Source organism: Hydra vulgaris, chromosome 06 (assembly GCF_038396675.1).
Source record: "Hydra vulgaris chromosome 06, alternate assembly HydraT2T_AEP".
Taxonomy (NCBI): Eukaryota; Metazoa; Cnidaria; class Hydrozoa; order Anthoathecata; family Hydridae; genus Hydra; species Hydra vulgaris.
Window position 1 is genome coordinate 10,759,598 of NC_088925.1, and position 16,489 is coordinate 10,776,086.

Sequence of the window (16,489 nt, forward strand, 5' to 3'; positions counted from 1 at the left end):
AGGAAGAATAGCATATTTTATTTTGAATTGCAAGAAAAATTGATTGCAAACCATTTTGGTTTTTTCTTTGTTCGTAATTGTTTATGGAGTTATACAAATCATTTAACTCTCGGCTTCTTTATGATTTATTTAGTGAGGCCATAGACAGAAAAGATCTTATTTGAGCTCTCAAGAATAGTGACATTGTAGTAACATCTGATGGAACTGAGATGAGATGGAGCTTCTTTAACTTGCTGAACAAACAGTTTTCTATGCATATTGTAAAGACCTTACTCTAATGATCTTCCTAATTTCAAATGGACAAACACAAACCTCAGATTGATTCCTTTTGTATGTTTTCCCAAATTTCTGATTTGCATCGGCCCAGCCTTTTTTACTGATATTCAAAGTTTTCCACTACTGATGTGTGTTTTTGCTTGTTATAAACAAGCCAATGTCACCTTATTTCTATTTTCTGTAAGGTAATGGAGCGCCTTATTCATGACTGTGTGCTTAAGCATAAGATAGCCCACAACCTGTTTAACAGCAATCATCATAGTTTTGTACCTGGAAGATTGTGCATGACAAACCTGGTAAAAACTTTTGATATTATTTCTTACATGCTTGAATCTTGCCTAAAAAATCTTTATGATTCTTCTGAATTTTGCTAAAGCTTTTGATAAGATTAGTCACTTCTATTTGTAAAATTATACTTGCATGGGTTCAACATAAGCATCTTTAGCTGGATAGCAGCCTCTTTTACTAGTTGCAGTGAAAGAGTCGTACAAGTTGACTACTTCTCTGCTTGGTTCTGTATTAAAGCCACTCTTCTTCATGATCTTATGCAATAATATGTCAGATCTCACTCATCACTTTTGTACGCTGTTTGCTGATTATACAAAATTAAAGGGTTATAAAAAGCACCTCTAACTACTGATCAAGAGGACATTGACCATCTAGTGGGCATCTATATAGGCCCACATGTGTTGCATGAGTATTAACCTTCACAAGTGCAATGTTATTTTATTTGCAAGAGTGCTTACAACTGCTTTAACACTGCTTTTACTAATAAAGGGTAGGCCCTTTATTCACATAATCTTGCACATAATCAACAACAACTGCAATCTTGAGGAGATTAAGTCTGACCTCAGCATCGTTATCAATGATCAACTCAAGTGGCCTAATCAAGTTATGTATGCTGTTGCCAGGTATGTTGAAAAAGCTTTCCACTATTGGGATATTAATAGCTTTTGTATACTTAATAGAATTTATGTGCACGCACTTCTCTAGTTTTGCTCTTCTGAATTAGTTTGTACCAAAAAAGAAAGTAACAATTAATTTTTTTTCATTCTCTAGGGTGCAAACAGAATAAAAGTACCAAATAGGCGTTTTTATTTGTGTAAAAGTGATATCTGTAAAACTTCATTTTTTTTTTTTTTTTTAAAAAAATGAAGTTTTTCCTTTAAACGTAAATCATCACAGATTTTAGGAACTCTCTTAATAATATATACTTATACTTATAATTTATATACATTTTTGATGCTGCTTCTTTTATAAGTTCATTTTAAAGTTCGTTATGATGACCAACATTAGGTCCTATTTCATCTTATCTAGGCTCTAACCTCCAGCAGTCCTTGATCAGTCGACTATTTTTTTCAGCACAGTCATTTACACATTTAATCAGCTTCAGAAAATTTTTAAATATGTAAAATGTCAGACTAGCACCGCTCTTGATCCACTTTTCAACCTCTTAAACAGGAATCTCAGTTACCTTAAACAGGATCCAGCTCTGAAACTTACGGTTAGATTCCTTGACCTGCTAATAGCTGGTATTTTTGGTTTTCCCATATGAAAATGCTTTACAGTGTACTTGACCAACTTCTCCAATATTTTCTTTGCCTCCTTTTCAACATTATTGTGGCTAGGACCAGCATAACTAACTGTTCTGTTAAATATTAAACATGGTGCTGCATGATGACAAGAAGGACCTGTCTTAGTTTTAGAAAGTGTTCTCTTATTTTGAACAATGAATTGACTTGTCCACCATAAAGGATTTTAAAAACCAGGGCCCATTGCATATAGAAATAAAGAACTAACTTGCCTTGTTTTGCACATCCATTTCAAAAGAAGAAGCACAAACCTTTGCCTCACTTTTAGATGAATAAAGAAAATATCTTTATATTATCATGTATAATATTGTATACTTAAAAGAGTGCTCAATAGATAAGCTAGAGCTATATAGTATATATGTTACTGTTACCCACAGTAGCAGGAACTAGCTAAATGCTAGCATTTATAGTATAATTTAATATTGCAACTCTGAGTTTCATGTGTTACCACAATCATCAGGCAAGTAGTAAAAGTTTAATTTTGCTACGATTTGTTAAGTGGGCGTTACGGTTTATATATTGAATCGTTACGGGACAGAAATTGATTAGTAGTTAGGTTAATAATATTATTAACTTGTTTTTAGTTAGCTAATCGTTGTAAAATAGTTATACGTTTAATGTTGTTTAAAATATTTGTTTATGTTATAATGTGCATTACAAACATATTAAAAAAATAAAAATTGATATAAAAATGTATATAACATGAAATATATTACAACAGCTGTGTATGTGAGTAATTTATTAGTTAGCCTAGAGATATATGGAGTAGAATAATATAGTTATTTTTAGCTTTTAGTTTGTAGCAAGCTTTGTAATTTTTTTAATAAGAATTTATTTTTGTGGCAGCACTTTTGGTCCTTTTTCATTAGCAGTTCCTTAGGTTTTGGATACGATACATTTAGCAAATTTCTCATAAAGACATAGCACCTTTTGAAAATATTTGAGTAGGGGGGTACAGACTTGAAATTAGACCATGTTAGTATAGGGGTTTCGTTAAAATTGTTTTTTAAATCCCAGACATCTTTAAACTTTTGGATGTTGGATTTCAAATAGATATAAAAACAAATCTTAAATCAGTTAACTTCCTTGATGTCACTTTTAATTTAGCTCAAAACACCCATAAACCTCTCAAAAAACCCAACGATAATCTTCAATACATCCACACTAAATCTAATCACACACTTCTAATCACATCTTCTAATCACCCACCACAAATTATCAAACACTTACCTACTTCAATATCCAACAGACTTTCATAAAATTCCTCCAGCGAAGTTATATTTAATCAATCTAAAAATGAATATGAACAAGCACTAAAAAATAGCAATACAAAAACTATTCCCTTAAAGATCAGATCAAGCAAAAAACACCCCAAAAAAATCGTAAACGCAGTATCATATGGTTCAACCTTCCCCCCCCCCCTTCCTGTTGCAAAACCCCTCCCCCCTCCCCCTCCTATTCCTAATAGTTTTGTTTTTGATACTAATAATTTTGTCTAATAGTTTTGAAATATTATGAATAAATACATAGTTTAATTGTTTTTAATATCTATATAGAAAGAAATAATTTAAAAGTAATCTATATTATTAGTTATATTTCTTAATCTTTATTATTCTCTATATTTTTATTTCACATTAAAAATGTCTTGAATTTCTTGTAGATAATTTTAAAAGAAATTTTTTTAAATGACGCTATTTGATATTATTATGTACATTTTTATAAAGAAATTTATTTTAATATTTTAATTTTAAATTTATTAAGTTAATAACAATATAGATAACATTTTTAATTTTTGCAACTTTTAGTTAGGGGAACATCAAACAATATTAATAACAGAAAATGCTAAAGATGCAGTGCATTTTGTAGGACATAACAAGTCTTATGATCAAGTAAGAATTTTTTTAATGTTATTTCTTTTGTGTTTCTGTGTAAAAATCATTCTAACAATCGTAATAATGTTCATTTTAAATTTTAGATAAAATAATTAAAAAAAAGGAAATTTTATATAAAAATTTTTTGCTTAGATTTTCTTATAAGTTTTATGCCTATCAACAATTATCAGCTATATCTATTCTTTAAATCAAGAGAAAACCGTTGATAACAGAAAAACAAAAACGAAGCAATAAAATGAGTTTTGGCGTCAAAACAAAACAAATTGAAGTAAAAAATTAGTTAATCGCTCGTTGAGCAAAAAGAATTTTGTTTCTATGCCTCCACATATATATATATATACATATATATATATATATATATATATATATATATATATATATACACATATATATATATATATATATATATATATATATATATATATATATATATTTATATACAGGTTGGATGCTCGAAATCCGGACAATTTTAAATTTGCTGGCATTTTATTGTTTTTAAATTCTATGTTGCAAAATCCAAGCATTAATCAAAACAAACATTGTACTCTCGGGAAAAAAAATAAAAATTGCAAATTTAGCACATCATGTCAAAGGAATATGACCCTAGAGTTGCAGTGGTTGAGTCCCTCCGCGCCAGACACTCTGTCCCAGAGATTATAAAATGGTTTGGCTACCCAAAAAGCACAGTTTATGATATTGCAAAGAGGTTTAATGATGGTGCAGAGTCTGTAGAACGAAAAGAAAAGACTGCTCACAAACCAATCAGGAATAAGGCCTTCATCAGCATAGTACAGAAGTCAATCAACAAAAACCCCAGCACCTCCATCAGGAAACTGAGCAAAGATATGAATATGTCTCATTACACCATGAGAAGAGTAATCTGTGATGACCTTAGGTACAAGTCCTATGTCCTGAAAGTCAGGCAGATGCTGTCTGCTTCAATGAAGGAGAAGAGAGTGTCTAAGTGTTCCGTTCTTTTAGCATCAATAAAACATGAAGCTGCCGGTAAACTTCGTTTTTTCAGTGATGAAAAAATTTTCACCTTCTGTGGATGCCAAAGTGAACAGAAGAAATGACAGATGGTTGGCTCAAGACCCAGAAGATGTCCCACTGATTGGTCAGACAAAATTTCCAGCCTCTGTCCATGTCTTTATGTCTGTTTCCAACAAAGGTCATGTCATGCCACCACACTTCTTCCTGAAGGGCCAAAATGTCAACAAAGAAGTCTACTTGGACCTTCTGATTAAGGATGGACAAGTGTTCCAATGGTAGGCCATATGTGTTTCAGCAAGACTCAGCTCCTGCTCATACCTCCAATTTGGTACAGGGTTGGCTTGAAGAGAATCTCCCTATGTTCTGGTCGAAGCACTTTTGGCCTCCAAACTCACCAGATCTCAATCCATTGGACTATTATGTCTGTGGCACTTTGGAACGTGAGACCAATAAATCAAGTCACAACACTGTTGAATCTCTAAAGTGAGCAATTACTACTGCAGCTGCCAACATGTTGGCCGATGAGGTGGAGCACGCCTGCTCCAGGTTTAGGAAGCGTATCGAGCAAGTCATTAAAGCTAAAGGCCGCTGGATTGAGTGAAATGAAAGCTCTTATATGTGTACATTACTGTTTAAAATTTCAAAAATATAGCTTTGAAACTAATACTTTTATTGTAATTTTTATTTTGTGTCAAAAAAGTCCGGATTTCGAGCATCCACCCTGTATATATATATATTTTGCACTGTTTAACTTATTTCCATTTAACAAATGAGTTTAAATTTACATCTTTTAGCTTTCAAATTTCTTTTGATAGTTCAGTGTCATTTTTGTACTTAAGAATAATAAATGATTTTATATGGTTGGCATATCTAATTTTAAACAGTGTTTAAAATTAGATATGTTAACATAATTTAAAATAAAACTCGCTTATACCAATGTAGAATTTATTGATAAAAGTGTGAACAGGATCATTGGAAATTACATTAGCTTGGTATGCAATGATTTTGTTAAGCTCGGTTTGATAAAAGGAAGGTTAAAAAGCTTATTCCGACATTAGTGCTAACATTTCGATTCAAACATTTTCAAATGACTTCAATTAAGTGTGACTGCTTCAATTTTTTTTCTCATGTGACTATTTTAGTTTGCATTGTTTTGATGTCAAAACTCATTCTATTGCTTTGTTTTTGTTTTTCTGTATTTTTTATTTTTTAATATTTTTTCTTCATTTAAAGAATAGATATGGCTAATGTTTGCCGATAGTCACAGCTTTAAGTTCCATCACAATGTTAGTTATATAACTAATTTAGTTTGGTTACAAAATTTTTTTATCTCAATTTTAAAAATATTTTAAATTAGTAACCTTTTTACAAAATACTTCCTTTGAATTTGTCAAGGAACTATTTTTTAGAAGCTGCAAAAACTGATATTATCTTGTTTTTCTCTTTCCTTTATTTCGCTTGCCACTGTATTTATTATGAGCATTTGTTCAGGAGATTTCTTTACTTTATCTGCCTATGTTGCACTTGCATATGTAGGTGCAGATTTACTATTTTCCAATTCTTCAACTCTTTTATTAATTTTTTGTTATCATTGTTGAGTTTTTCGATCAAAACTCTTTTTGTATTTGCTCCTGTTGTGCTTTGTAAGTATTAAATTCCGTGATTTGAATACTTACCCTTTTCATTTTACCTCATAAAGTTTTTATTACTTGTTTTTTTTTTTTTTTTCAATTGAAAAAAAATGTCTGCTATCTTTAAAACCGGCAAGGTTTATGATAGTTGAATGATATTCCCTAGATAAATTAAAAAAATAATTTATGACATCCATGTCAAAGATGTTTAATTAAGCATGTTAGACATCCATGTCAAACATGTTAAATTAAACTCAATTAATAGTCGACAAGACAATAAGAGCATTTTTTTAAATAGAGCATTTTAGATGAAATAGAACATTTTAAATAGATTTTTAGATTAAATGACATTTAAATAGACTTTTAAATAGACATTTAAATAGATTTTTAGATTAATAGACATTTTAGATTAAATAGAACATTTTAAATAGAACATAGAGCATTTTTTTAAATAGACCTTAGACCATTTTTTAAATATAAAGTTTGCACTTTATTGAAACTGCTGCTTTTCAATAAAATTTGTTTAATTTTATTAAAACTTTTTTAACATAAACTATCATCACATTTAAATATTATAGTATTCTTGTTAAGACAAGCATATGAAATTGATGGTAGAACTAACTAAAGATATTTTTATCATTGCTTCCAATCGTTAACTTTAAACATAAATAAAAAATGGTTTAAAAAAATCAAATTTGTATCTTGCTCTATTGATATGAAGCATGAGCTAAAATGTAATAATAAAAAACATGTACTTGAGTGTGTTTTTTTTAAAAAAAAAAAAAATATCTTCACTTCCAACAAGACTGCAAGCAACCGCTATTAGAATTGGAAGGTTACTGGAAGAGAAAAGATAAAGTTTATAAAGCAAGATAACAGTTAACAGACAACTAAAAAGATTGTAAATTATATGAATCAGGAAAGCAAGGTAAAGGGAGTTGGTTCCGATGAACTAATGTTCGATTAAAAAAATACGACAAAAAAGAATTTTTGGAGCATCCAGGAACAGTCATTGTAAAAGGATTAGACTTAATTGAATGACAAATAACATGAGAATGATTTTTTTTAGATGGCACAAGAGAGGCTGGCTCTTTAGAACAGTGCCCATTGAAGGGTAGCTCCAAGAGCAGATCCAACTATGTTTACAATGTATTTTTGCACCCTGTCTAAAAGAGAAAGAGTAATCTTTGAAGACCTGCTACAGATATGGCACCAGTATTCCATACAAGGGCAAATTAAAGATTTATATAGATTTATGAGGTTGATGAAAAGTTCTTGGCAGATAGTTCAGCTTTGTCTTAAGGTGAGGTAACAAAATCTGAACCATGCAAGAGAGAAGGAACAACAGATCTGCGCCCATTATAGACACTGTTAAAGATTCTCCAGTCTATAATAAGGGCAATTCTGCTACTCCTCCCCTCTAGCATGGATCAGATTTTTTTACCTCTGAAGTCTAATTTTTGAGATGAAATATGAAACTCAAAAGTTGAGAAAAGCAATAGTTATGGACCTTAAGATCCGCAGAGTTAATGACAGTAGAACCAACCCATTCAGTGTGATGAGCATTAAATTCAACAACAACAATGATATTGGCTAAAAAGAGAGGGCCTGGTCAATTTATGTGTGTGTGTGTGTGTGTATATGTGTATATATATATATATATATATATATATACATACATACATACATACATACATACATACATACATACATACATACATACATATACACACACTAACTTGCAGGATTTTATTAGGCAAAAAGTGAAACTTCTTTTTTTGTTTACTAATTTGTTCGGCCATTTGTAATAAAGGCAAAAGCTATTGCCGACTGGAGAAAAAAAATGTTAAAACGCATGTTGAGAGCCTCTAAAGTTTACTTAAAGTAAAGATTATAAATTCAAAAATTTGTTTTGATAACTACATATATAAGTTTTTTTAAGAGGTAGGTTCATTAAAAAATATCATAATTCAAAGAAATGCTTTAAAAGCTTCTGTCATTTTACTTGGAACTTTTTTATTTTAAACTTTAATCCCTCTACCTAATCAGAAAGCAATATAGGAAATAATTATTATTTTATAATTTTTTTAAATTTTCTCCTAATGTTTTTACATAAATAGACTTCACAATATATTTACTTTATATCTAAAAAAAGTCAAACAAAATTAAAAAGCTTTATGTTAGAAAAATTAAACAACATCATCATTATTGATGAAACAAAGCTTAGACTTGTTCTCAGTAAAAACAAAAGCTTAAATGAAATGTTAAAAATATAAATCAAAAACATAGTGTTATTCAAGTAGCAAGAAATTTGTCAAAAATTTATTAAAGTTACAAATATTTAAAGAAAAACATTAACTGGTTTTGTTACAATCATAAAAGCGCTCACAAAATCTTACAAAAGTATTGATGATTCTCATATGTTGTTTTAAAATCTAATATATAATTTTAATTTTTCAAAATAAGTTTATTTGTTTATTGTCTTAGATGAAGTGTAGACTTTTTTAAACTTTCAGTTTACATATGGACATTCAAATCAAATGCTACCAAATTTTTTAATGAGTTGGATTGAGTGAAGATCTTCAAATTTATTGGAGGTTACAACATTGTGCTTAATTCTACAACATTGTGCTTAATAGACCTAATCATATTAAATTTCAATTAACAGTATATATCAGTTTAACTTTAATCTTATTGGCATGATATTTCTTGTAACAATTGTAAAATTAGAAAAATAACCAAAAAGGCTTCTTTATATATTGAGTTTGGGCTTTCTAATACAATATTTACATCTTAAAAGCTTTTATTTAAAGTGACATCTGCTAATGCAAATGAACTACTGTTGTTGTTCCATTTGCAAAAAAATATTGAATCTACAGAACTTGAATCTAACACTTAACATATTTTATCTATGTTTTAATGTTAATTTAAACACTTAATATTTAGCATGTTTTAATCTAATAATTGAGTTACAAAAGAGAGTTCTTTTTCATGAAGATTGAACAAAACTTAACAAAATTTGTTAAAACCATTTTTACCATGAATGCATGCAATAAGTAAATCTACATTGTTTCAAGAATATTTGTAGGTTAACATGTATTTAAAAAGACATTCATTTAGAACTAATAGTTTAATGGATTATATTTGCTGCTGCAAATCAAAAGTTGTTATCAACAATGGAGTAATTTATTGAGAATTTATAATTTATGGAGAATTTATTATTATTATTATAGTTATTAAACTATAAGTGGAAAGTAAATAAAGAAAATAAATGCAGATTTGATGCAAATTTCTTTATTTCATCTGAGTATTGATGACTTTTAGGTTTAATGTTTCGATTATAGAATTCATTTTTGAAAAGATCAAGTGGTATACATGAAAGACTTTTTTTCAAAATAATTTTCTTTAAAAGTTTCTTTAAAAGCATCAGTCGTAAGCAAACTTTTATTTTCAGCATGTTTTAGAATTAAGGATTTTAACTTGTGATATTTGTAAGATCGAAAGATAAAGTCCAACAAAGTCTTTATTTTCTTTTTTAATCTTTCTTTAGTTGTTGACATTACTGTAGAAATAGCATTATTATTAACAAAAACAGAAGTAGCAGACATAGACTAGTGTTGAAAAAAAAAAAAAAAAAAAGGAGTAGGATAATCAAAAATAGAAAAATCTACTCTTTCATCAGTTTTGATCTTTTTAAAAATTAACTCATTCTCGACAACTTTGGGAATGGAAAAAGAATTATTTACAGCATGAGATAGGAAATAAGCTGAATATTTTCTCGTCAAGTTTTATCCAATTGAATTGAAGGAACAATTTAAATCTTTAGGTCAGATTTAGGAGGATTTGTACAAAAATAAGTGCTTTGATGCAGTAAACTTCTTATGTTTTAATGTGATTGTCCACTTTTTGCAAAACTCTTGTATAAGAACTAGAAATCTATGAAAAGATATGTTATTTCCTTTTATGTATCAGTTTTTGTAATTATTTTTTTATGTTAATTCACTAACCCAAGGCAATGAAGGCCACTACATTTGAGAAGGCTAGTTTAATCATGGTAACAACCCTCTCTCAACTCTATAACTCTGAAACACGAATCTTAATGAATAAGGTCGCTGCGCGGAGAAACAAGTTGAACGAGGTACTAGCAGGGACGCGGTGGGGATTGAACTTGGAACTTTCCACTTACGAGATGTGCGCTCTACCACTACCTCACTAGCACATTAAGTTAGAACAACCATACACAGCACACACTTTTAAAAAACACCAATATAACGGATAACTTTGAAAAAAGTAAAGGCTATCCGTTGTATTATAATTTTTTGTTTGCGCCACAATTTTCGTACGCTTGATCGATTCCTTTTAAATAATGAACTCTATCCATTATATTTGTCCCTCATATTCATCCATTATATCTATTCTTTATATTATATGTCCATCCATTTATATTATATGTCAGGTTTTAACTCGATTGTCTACTTTTTGCTCAATTACTTGTTTTAGTAGAAATCTATAAAACGTTATTTACCTTCATCTATTAGTTAGAACAGCTATACGCAGCACATCGTTTCGCCATTTTAATGTTGAAAATTTTAAAATATATAGTTAAATGTTTTTTGCCTTAATTAGAAATGGCTTCCGCAACATTGTGTCATACAAACGCAGCTTCACTTTTCGGATCGAAGTTAAGCATCTATTATATATAATATATTATTTCCCTAAAAATAACTTTTTTTGAAAGTATTTGCTGGCACCCCATAAGTGTGTTTTATATAATAAAATGATACTAAATTTAAAATTTTTTTGATTAAAAAATATTTTTAGCGGTGGCTTAAAATAATTTTTTATTCAAGTCCTATAAGCATCAGACAGCTCCCTAATATTATCCACAAAAAAATTATTTAAACATATATTATGTGGGGTCTTTATAGAAGCGAAGTATATATAAAAAGTTTTAAAATAACTTTATTTATATGCACACACGCACACACACACATACATACATACATACACACAAACACAGAGTGAGGGAGAAAGATAAACATAGTTCGAAATAGAAAGCAGGCTAGTATGATTATATATATACATACATATATATATACATACATACATATATATATATATATATTTATATATATATATATATATGTATGAATATATATGTATATATATATATATATATACACATATATACACATACATATGTATATATATATATATATATATATATATATATATATATATATATATATATATATATATATATATATATATATATATATATATATAATTTTCGCGTATGATTAAAATTTTAAGGTACTTATTAAAGCTGAACCTGATTTGATGGGAAAACTGGTCGAAGTAGAGATTTATGAAACTGGAAAACATTTCATAAAAGGTCGTTTAGTCAACAATTCTGAAGTGATTTCACCTGGCTTACGAACTCCATTAACAAAAGGAGCAATAAGCGGTCTTTACCAAGATGTAAGTATATTTAATTAGAAATAAACTTAACCAGTACTTTAAAGTTAAAATAGTCGCCAAGTTTTATAAGTTGCGATGTGTTTTTTGATGTTTTATCTTAACAAATTTACTTTTAGAATGCTAACCTGATTGTTGATGTTAAACAGCCTTTACCAGCAACCATTTGGACTCACATTTTACATTTTGGACTTTTTGTTCTTGTTGTTGCTATTACATTAGATGTTTGTCGATTAATACACATGATCCGTACTAATAGCTGGCCGCAATAACATCAGAATAATGCTTTGGTTTTTATTCAATTTTTTTGGCTTATCAATTTGATTTCGTTTACAGCAATCTATTTCTGTAGTTGAGATTCAATAGTTTTAGCTGATTTTTCGGCCGTTTCGACAGCAGCAATGTTAATCAATTGTCGTTCCAAATGCGCCGATACAGTCATTTAAAACTAACTTTTATTAACAATACCCTTAAAAAAACTTGATGTTAACAGAGCAGTTTACCTTTAAAGTTTATTGGTTTTATATTTTATTTTAGCTTGCGAAAGTTATTCTTGTTTCAAAAATTTATTATCGTTTTAATCATTTCTTTTGTTTTTAATATTTTTATTAATATTATTATTTATATTAATATTATTACTATTATTGTTATTATTATTAAAATGAACTCTCGCTTAATTTTTACTATATCGAAGTTTTTTTTTTTTTTGTTTGGCCTTCAAGAACCTTCATCGTATTAATATTTTCTGTTGGATTAAATATTTTCTTAGTTTGAAAATAGGTTTGACATAAACATATTTATAATATTTTATTAAGACGAAATATTCAAATTAAAAATTTTTAATTCGTTTATTTTATCTTTACTACTTAGTATTAGTTTATTTTAGAGTTTTATTTATAACGGTGAAATTATTTCACAACTTAATAAACGGAATGATTTTTCCTAATAAAGCTAAATTTATAAAGATCATTTTTTTGTGCTATATTTGCCATCAGAATTAGGTCAATATCTTACCCCAATGCTTAATAAAATCTTTTAATGCACATGCCCGTCGTTGTACATTTTGTTGCGTCAAAGACATGGAAAAGTTTTTCAAAAAAATGTAAACCATTAAGTTGCTCTAAAAAAATATATTAAAATGATTCTTCGTATTTAAAAAATATATATGCTAACAAAACTCTCTTGAGAACGCTATTTGTTTGCCAATTATAAATGCGTCGAGTTTACAAACCTTCAATTTCTATCTAAATATAAAGCTTTATTCTACATTACACCGAAATCAAGTCATACTTTCTTTATCTGAACTTTTCCAAGTAAACTCTCAGCTAATCGAAACTTTATTGGGAATAAAAGTTTACTTTTAATCACGGCCTACTTAATAACATACCTGAAAGTCATGCAAATTTAAAAAATAATTGCAAGCAGATGTTAATACTAACCAAATGGAGAGTGTTGGCTGGGTTTTTAGTGTATTTAGTTTTTTATTTATTTAACACATCGTGTATAATTTTAGAAATTGTATGTATGAATTTGGTTTATATAGTATTGAAAATAGCACTGTTTATATATGGAAACCACGCGGGAAAAGCATTGTCTTATTCAAAAAAAAACGTGTTTGTCGTTTTTTTTTCTTTCTTTATTTTATATTCAGATGCGGTCCTGTTAATTAACCCTAAGCCGTAACTCTTTATGTGGCCTCAACAATGCGAACCAAAAGCTTTAACAAGGACACCATCCATGCGAAACATAGCGCTGATAATATTCTGAAATACTGCTACAAGGTAGTTTGGAAAATCTTACCAGCTGGTCTCAAAACCATTACACTGAGTTTTAGAGCTGCACCCTAATTAGATAATAACAGTAAGAGTTGCATAGATGTTATCAAGGAGGCACAAGCAAAAATCTATAACTCAAGAAAATCCAACGTTTATCATCCTAGGCAGGAAACAATGTAACACAGGTTTACACCTACGCCAGTCTAAAGGATAAAGCAAGGGTTCGAGGCTGGTCAACAAAACTATTCTGTTTACCCCTAAATTCTTTGCCTTTGGAGGCCTTCTACTTCAACCAAGACCTTCAATGCAGGAGAATTATAACTGGATGCAGTTAACATCTGCCTAAGATGAGTATTTTTATCGAGGTACCATCTCTAGTCTTTACTCACCCAAGAATCCCAAAGCAGGGAATTTTTAAATCCAAGTTTGTTTATCCTAGCTTTTACCTAAAAACAGCAAACCCTACAAGACAGCAGGGAATCGGACAGGTAGTACTGGGTTTCATGATACCAGTTACAGGATGATCCTGAACCTGATCTGAAGACCTGATTTGTACTCATATATTCCTATTATTTTAGATATGCTGTGGGTGGGTGAAATAAAAACTTTACTTACAAAAGAATTTGTACTCATATATTCAAAATTATTATTTTATAAGGCATAAACTTGGCAGTAATTTTTCTTTAAAAATTGCTGTTTTAACAATTATTTTAAACTTAATCACTTTAGATTTAATCCAATTTGTTTAGCCTTATTGTCAAATATTATGAAATATTTACTTATTTGTAGATAATAAATGGTGATAATTATGTTATATCAAAGTTTATTTAAATTCATTGAAGAAACTGATTGTCATTGTTCCTCCATACATTCAAATCATTGTGCAATTGACCTGATAAAAGATGATATTACTTATATGGGTGATATTAATAAAAGACAGTTAGCTTTTAAATGATCAGGTTAATGCTGACCTTTAATATATGGGTGGTTGTGTATTATATGTTGTGCATAGTTTATGTAACAATACCAGTCTCTCAGTTCCGAAATTAAGAACTATGTTTCACATGGTAAATTGGGTTTTCTTACTCTTTTGTAGTTCATTCGTTTTTTTTATATATTATTTAACAGTGTTCCAAAATATGAAAAACGTTTCTATGTGTAAATTTGCAATTATTTATCGTAATATAACAACTTAGAAATATAAACCTGTTATGTGGAAGAAGATTTTGAAGATCTTTTCAAAAATTTCAATATCGTAGTAAGAACTTCAAAAAACATCGCGGAACATTCTTCTCCATCAAAGTTCTAATGTTTTTTTTTATTCTTTCTATTTGCATAACTGGAACAATGTTTTTATAATTGACATAATATTGACTTGCAGTTCTTCGATAAGTTGCGTGAATTTAATTTTTTTACCTTCTATTGGGCACTGGAAAAAGTTTAAATCAAGAGCGTTGCATGTAGCAATTAATTTTGTAAATCTAGTTAGACTTATCTTTCAGCCAACCTCTAACCATTATCACATTGTCGTAATTTTGCTTCTCTTTCTCTTTTCTACAAATACTATAACGGGCATGGCTCTGAAGAGCTAGCGTTTCTTGTGCCATTTACTAGAACTCATTCTCGTGTTACTTTTCGTTCAATTAAGTCTCATCTTTTTTCTGTGACTGTTCCTAAGTGGTCCAAAAATTATTCCTCTAGTTTTTTTCCTCGAACATCAGTTCTTTGGAATTCGCTTTCTTCATCTTGTTTTCCTGATTTATATAATTCGCTATCTTTTAAGTTATCTTGCTTTATAAACTTCATCTTTTATCTTCCAGTAACTTCCAACTTTAATAGTGGTTGCTTGCAGCCTTGTTGGAAGCGAAGATATTGAAAAAAAAAACATTTACTTTTATTCACTTTTTGATAAGTGCAAGCCTTTGTAATTTTAAATGGTTATATATATTTAAAAAATGTTCATAAGTTAAAAGTTGAATTGATTTTTTTTTTAAATATTTTACTTTTAAATACTATTCCTTAAAATTGTAAATTACTACTATTACTACTATTTAAAAGGTTTTGCTTTTTTCCATTTCATATTATTATTTTCTTAAGGGGGAGGGGGGCGGAGAAAGTCAATTGTTGACGTCATTTTATAGGGATGGTCTTTGAAAACTTGACAAGTTGTTGACAAGGGGGAAAGTTGGGAGGTAAAAATTGCCTGAAAACTGTTTACCTAATTAATGGACACCCCTGTAGACTATGCCTATCCCTCTGATAAACAATCAATGCATGACTTTAAGAAAATATTTAATTGTCTGGATTATACAGTTATTATAAAATTTTTATTGGCTTTTGACATATAAGGATTTTCGAATCAAAGTTTCTATGGTGGAAATATTGCTAAAGCGTAGCTTGAAAAAACTGAAGAAATATTATCAAAGAATATTAAGGCTGAGTTATTGACGAAAAAGTTCTCAATATTTTATTTTAACAACTTACTGATTTCCAGTCACCAACAGTGAAATTACAGTGAAAATAAATTTTAGTGCTTATAGAAAAGAGAAAGAGAAGCAACATTACAACAATGTGACAATGGTCAGAGGTTGGCTGCAAGAGCTGGTCTAACTATTTTTACAATGCGTTATTGAACCTTGTCTAAAAGAGAAAGAAAATCATCGGAAGATCCACCCCAGATATGACAACAGTGTTCCATACAAGAACAGATTTGAGATTTATAAAGATAAAGAAAAGAATTCGGAGTAAGAAAGTGTTAAACACAATAAAGATATTCAACCTTAGCTGATGCTAATTTTGTAATCAATTCAATATATGGTTTCCAAAAAAATTGAAAGTAAGAGTTAACCCTA

The 16,489-nt window shown here is 29.2% G+C and overlaps 1 protein-coding gene across 1 annotated transcript in view; it reads left to right on the forward strand.

Moving 5' to 3' along the window:
• LOC100209503 (threonylcarbamoyladenosine tRNA methylthiotransferase) overlaps nt 1-12,446 on the forward strand; it is a 35,541-nt gene extending 23,095 nt beyond the window's left edge. Inside the window, exons 11-13 of the mRNA XM_065799203.1 lie at nt 3,674-3,757; nt 11,698-11,865; nt 11,982-12,446. Of these exons, the coding sequence (XP_065655275.1) occupies nt 3,674-3,757; nt 11,698-11,865; nt 11,982-12,134 (405 nt within the window). The 3' untranslated portion in view covers nt 12,135-12,446. The remainder of the gene's footprint in view (nt 1-3,673; nt 3,758-11,697; nt 11,866-11,981) is intronic.
• The last annotated feature ends 4,043 nt before the right edge of the window (nt 12,447-16,489 follow it).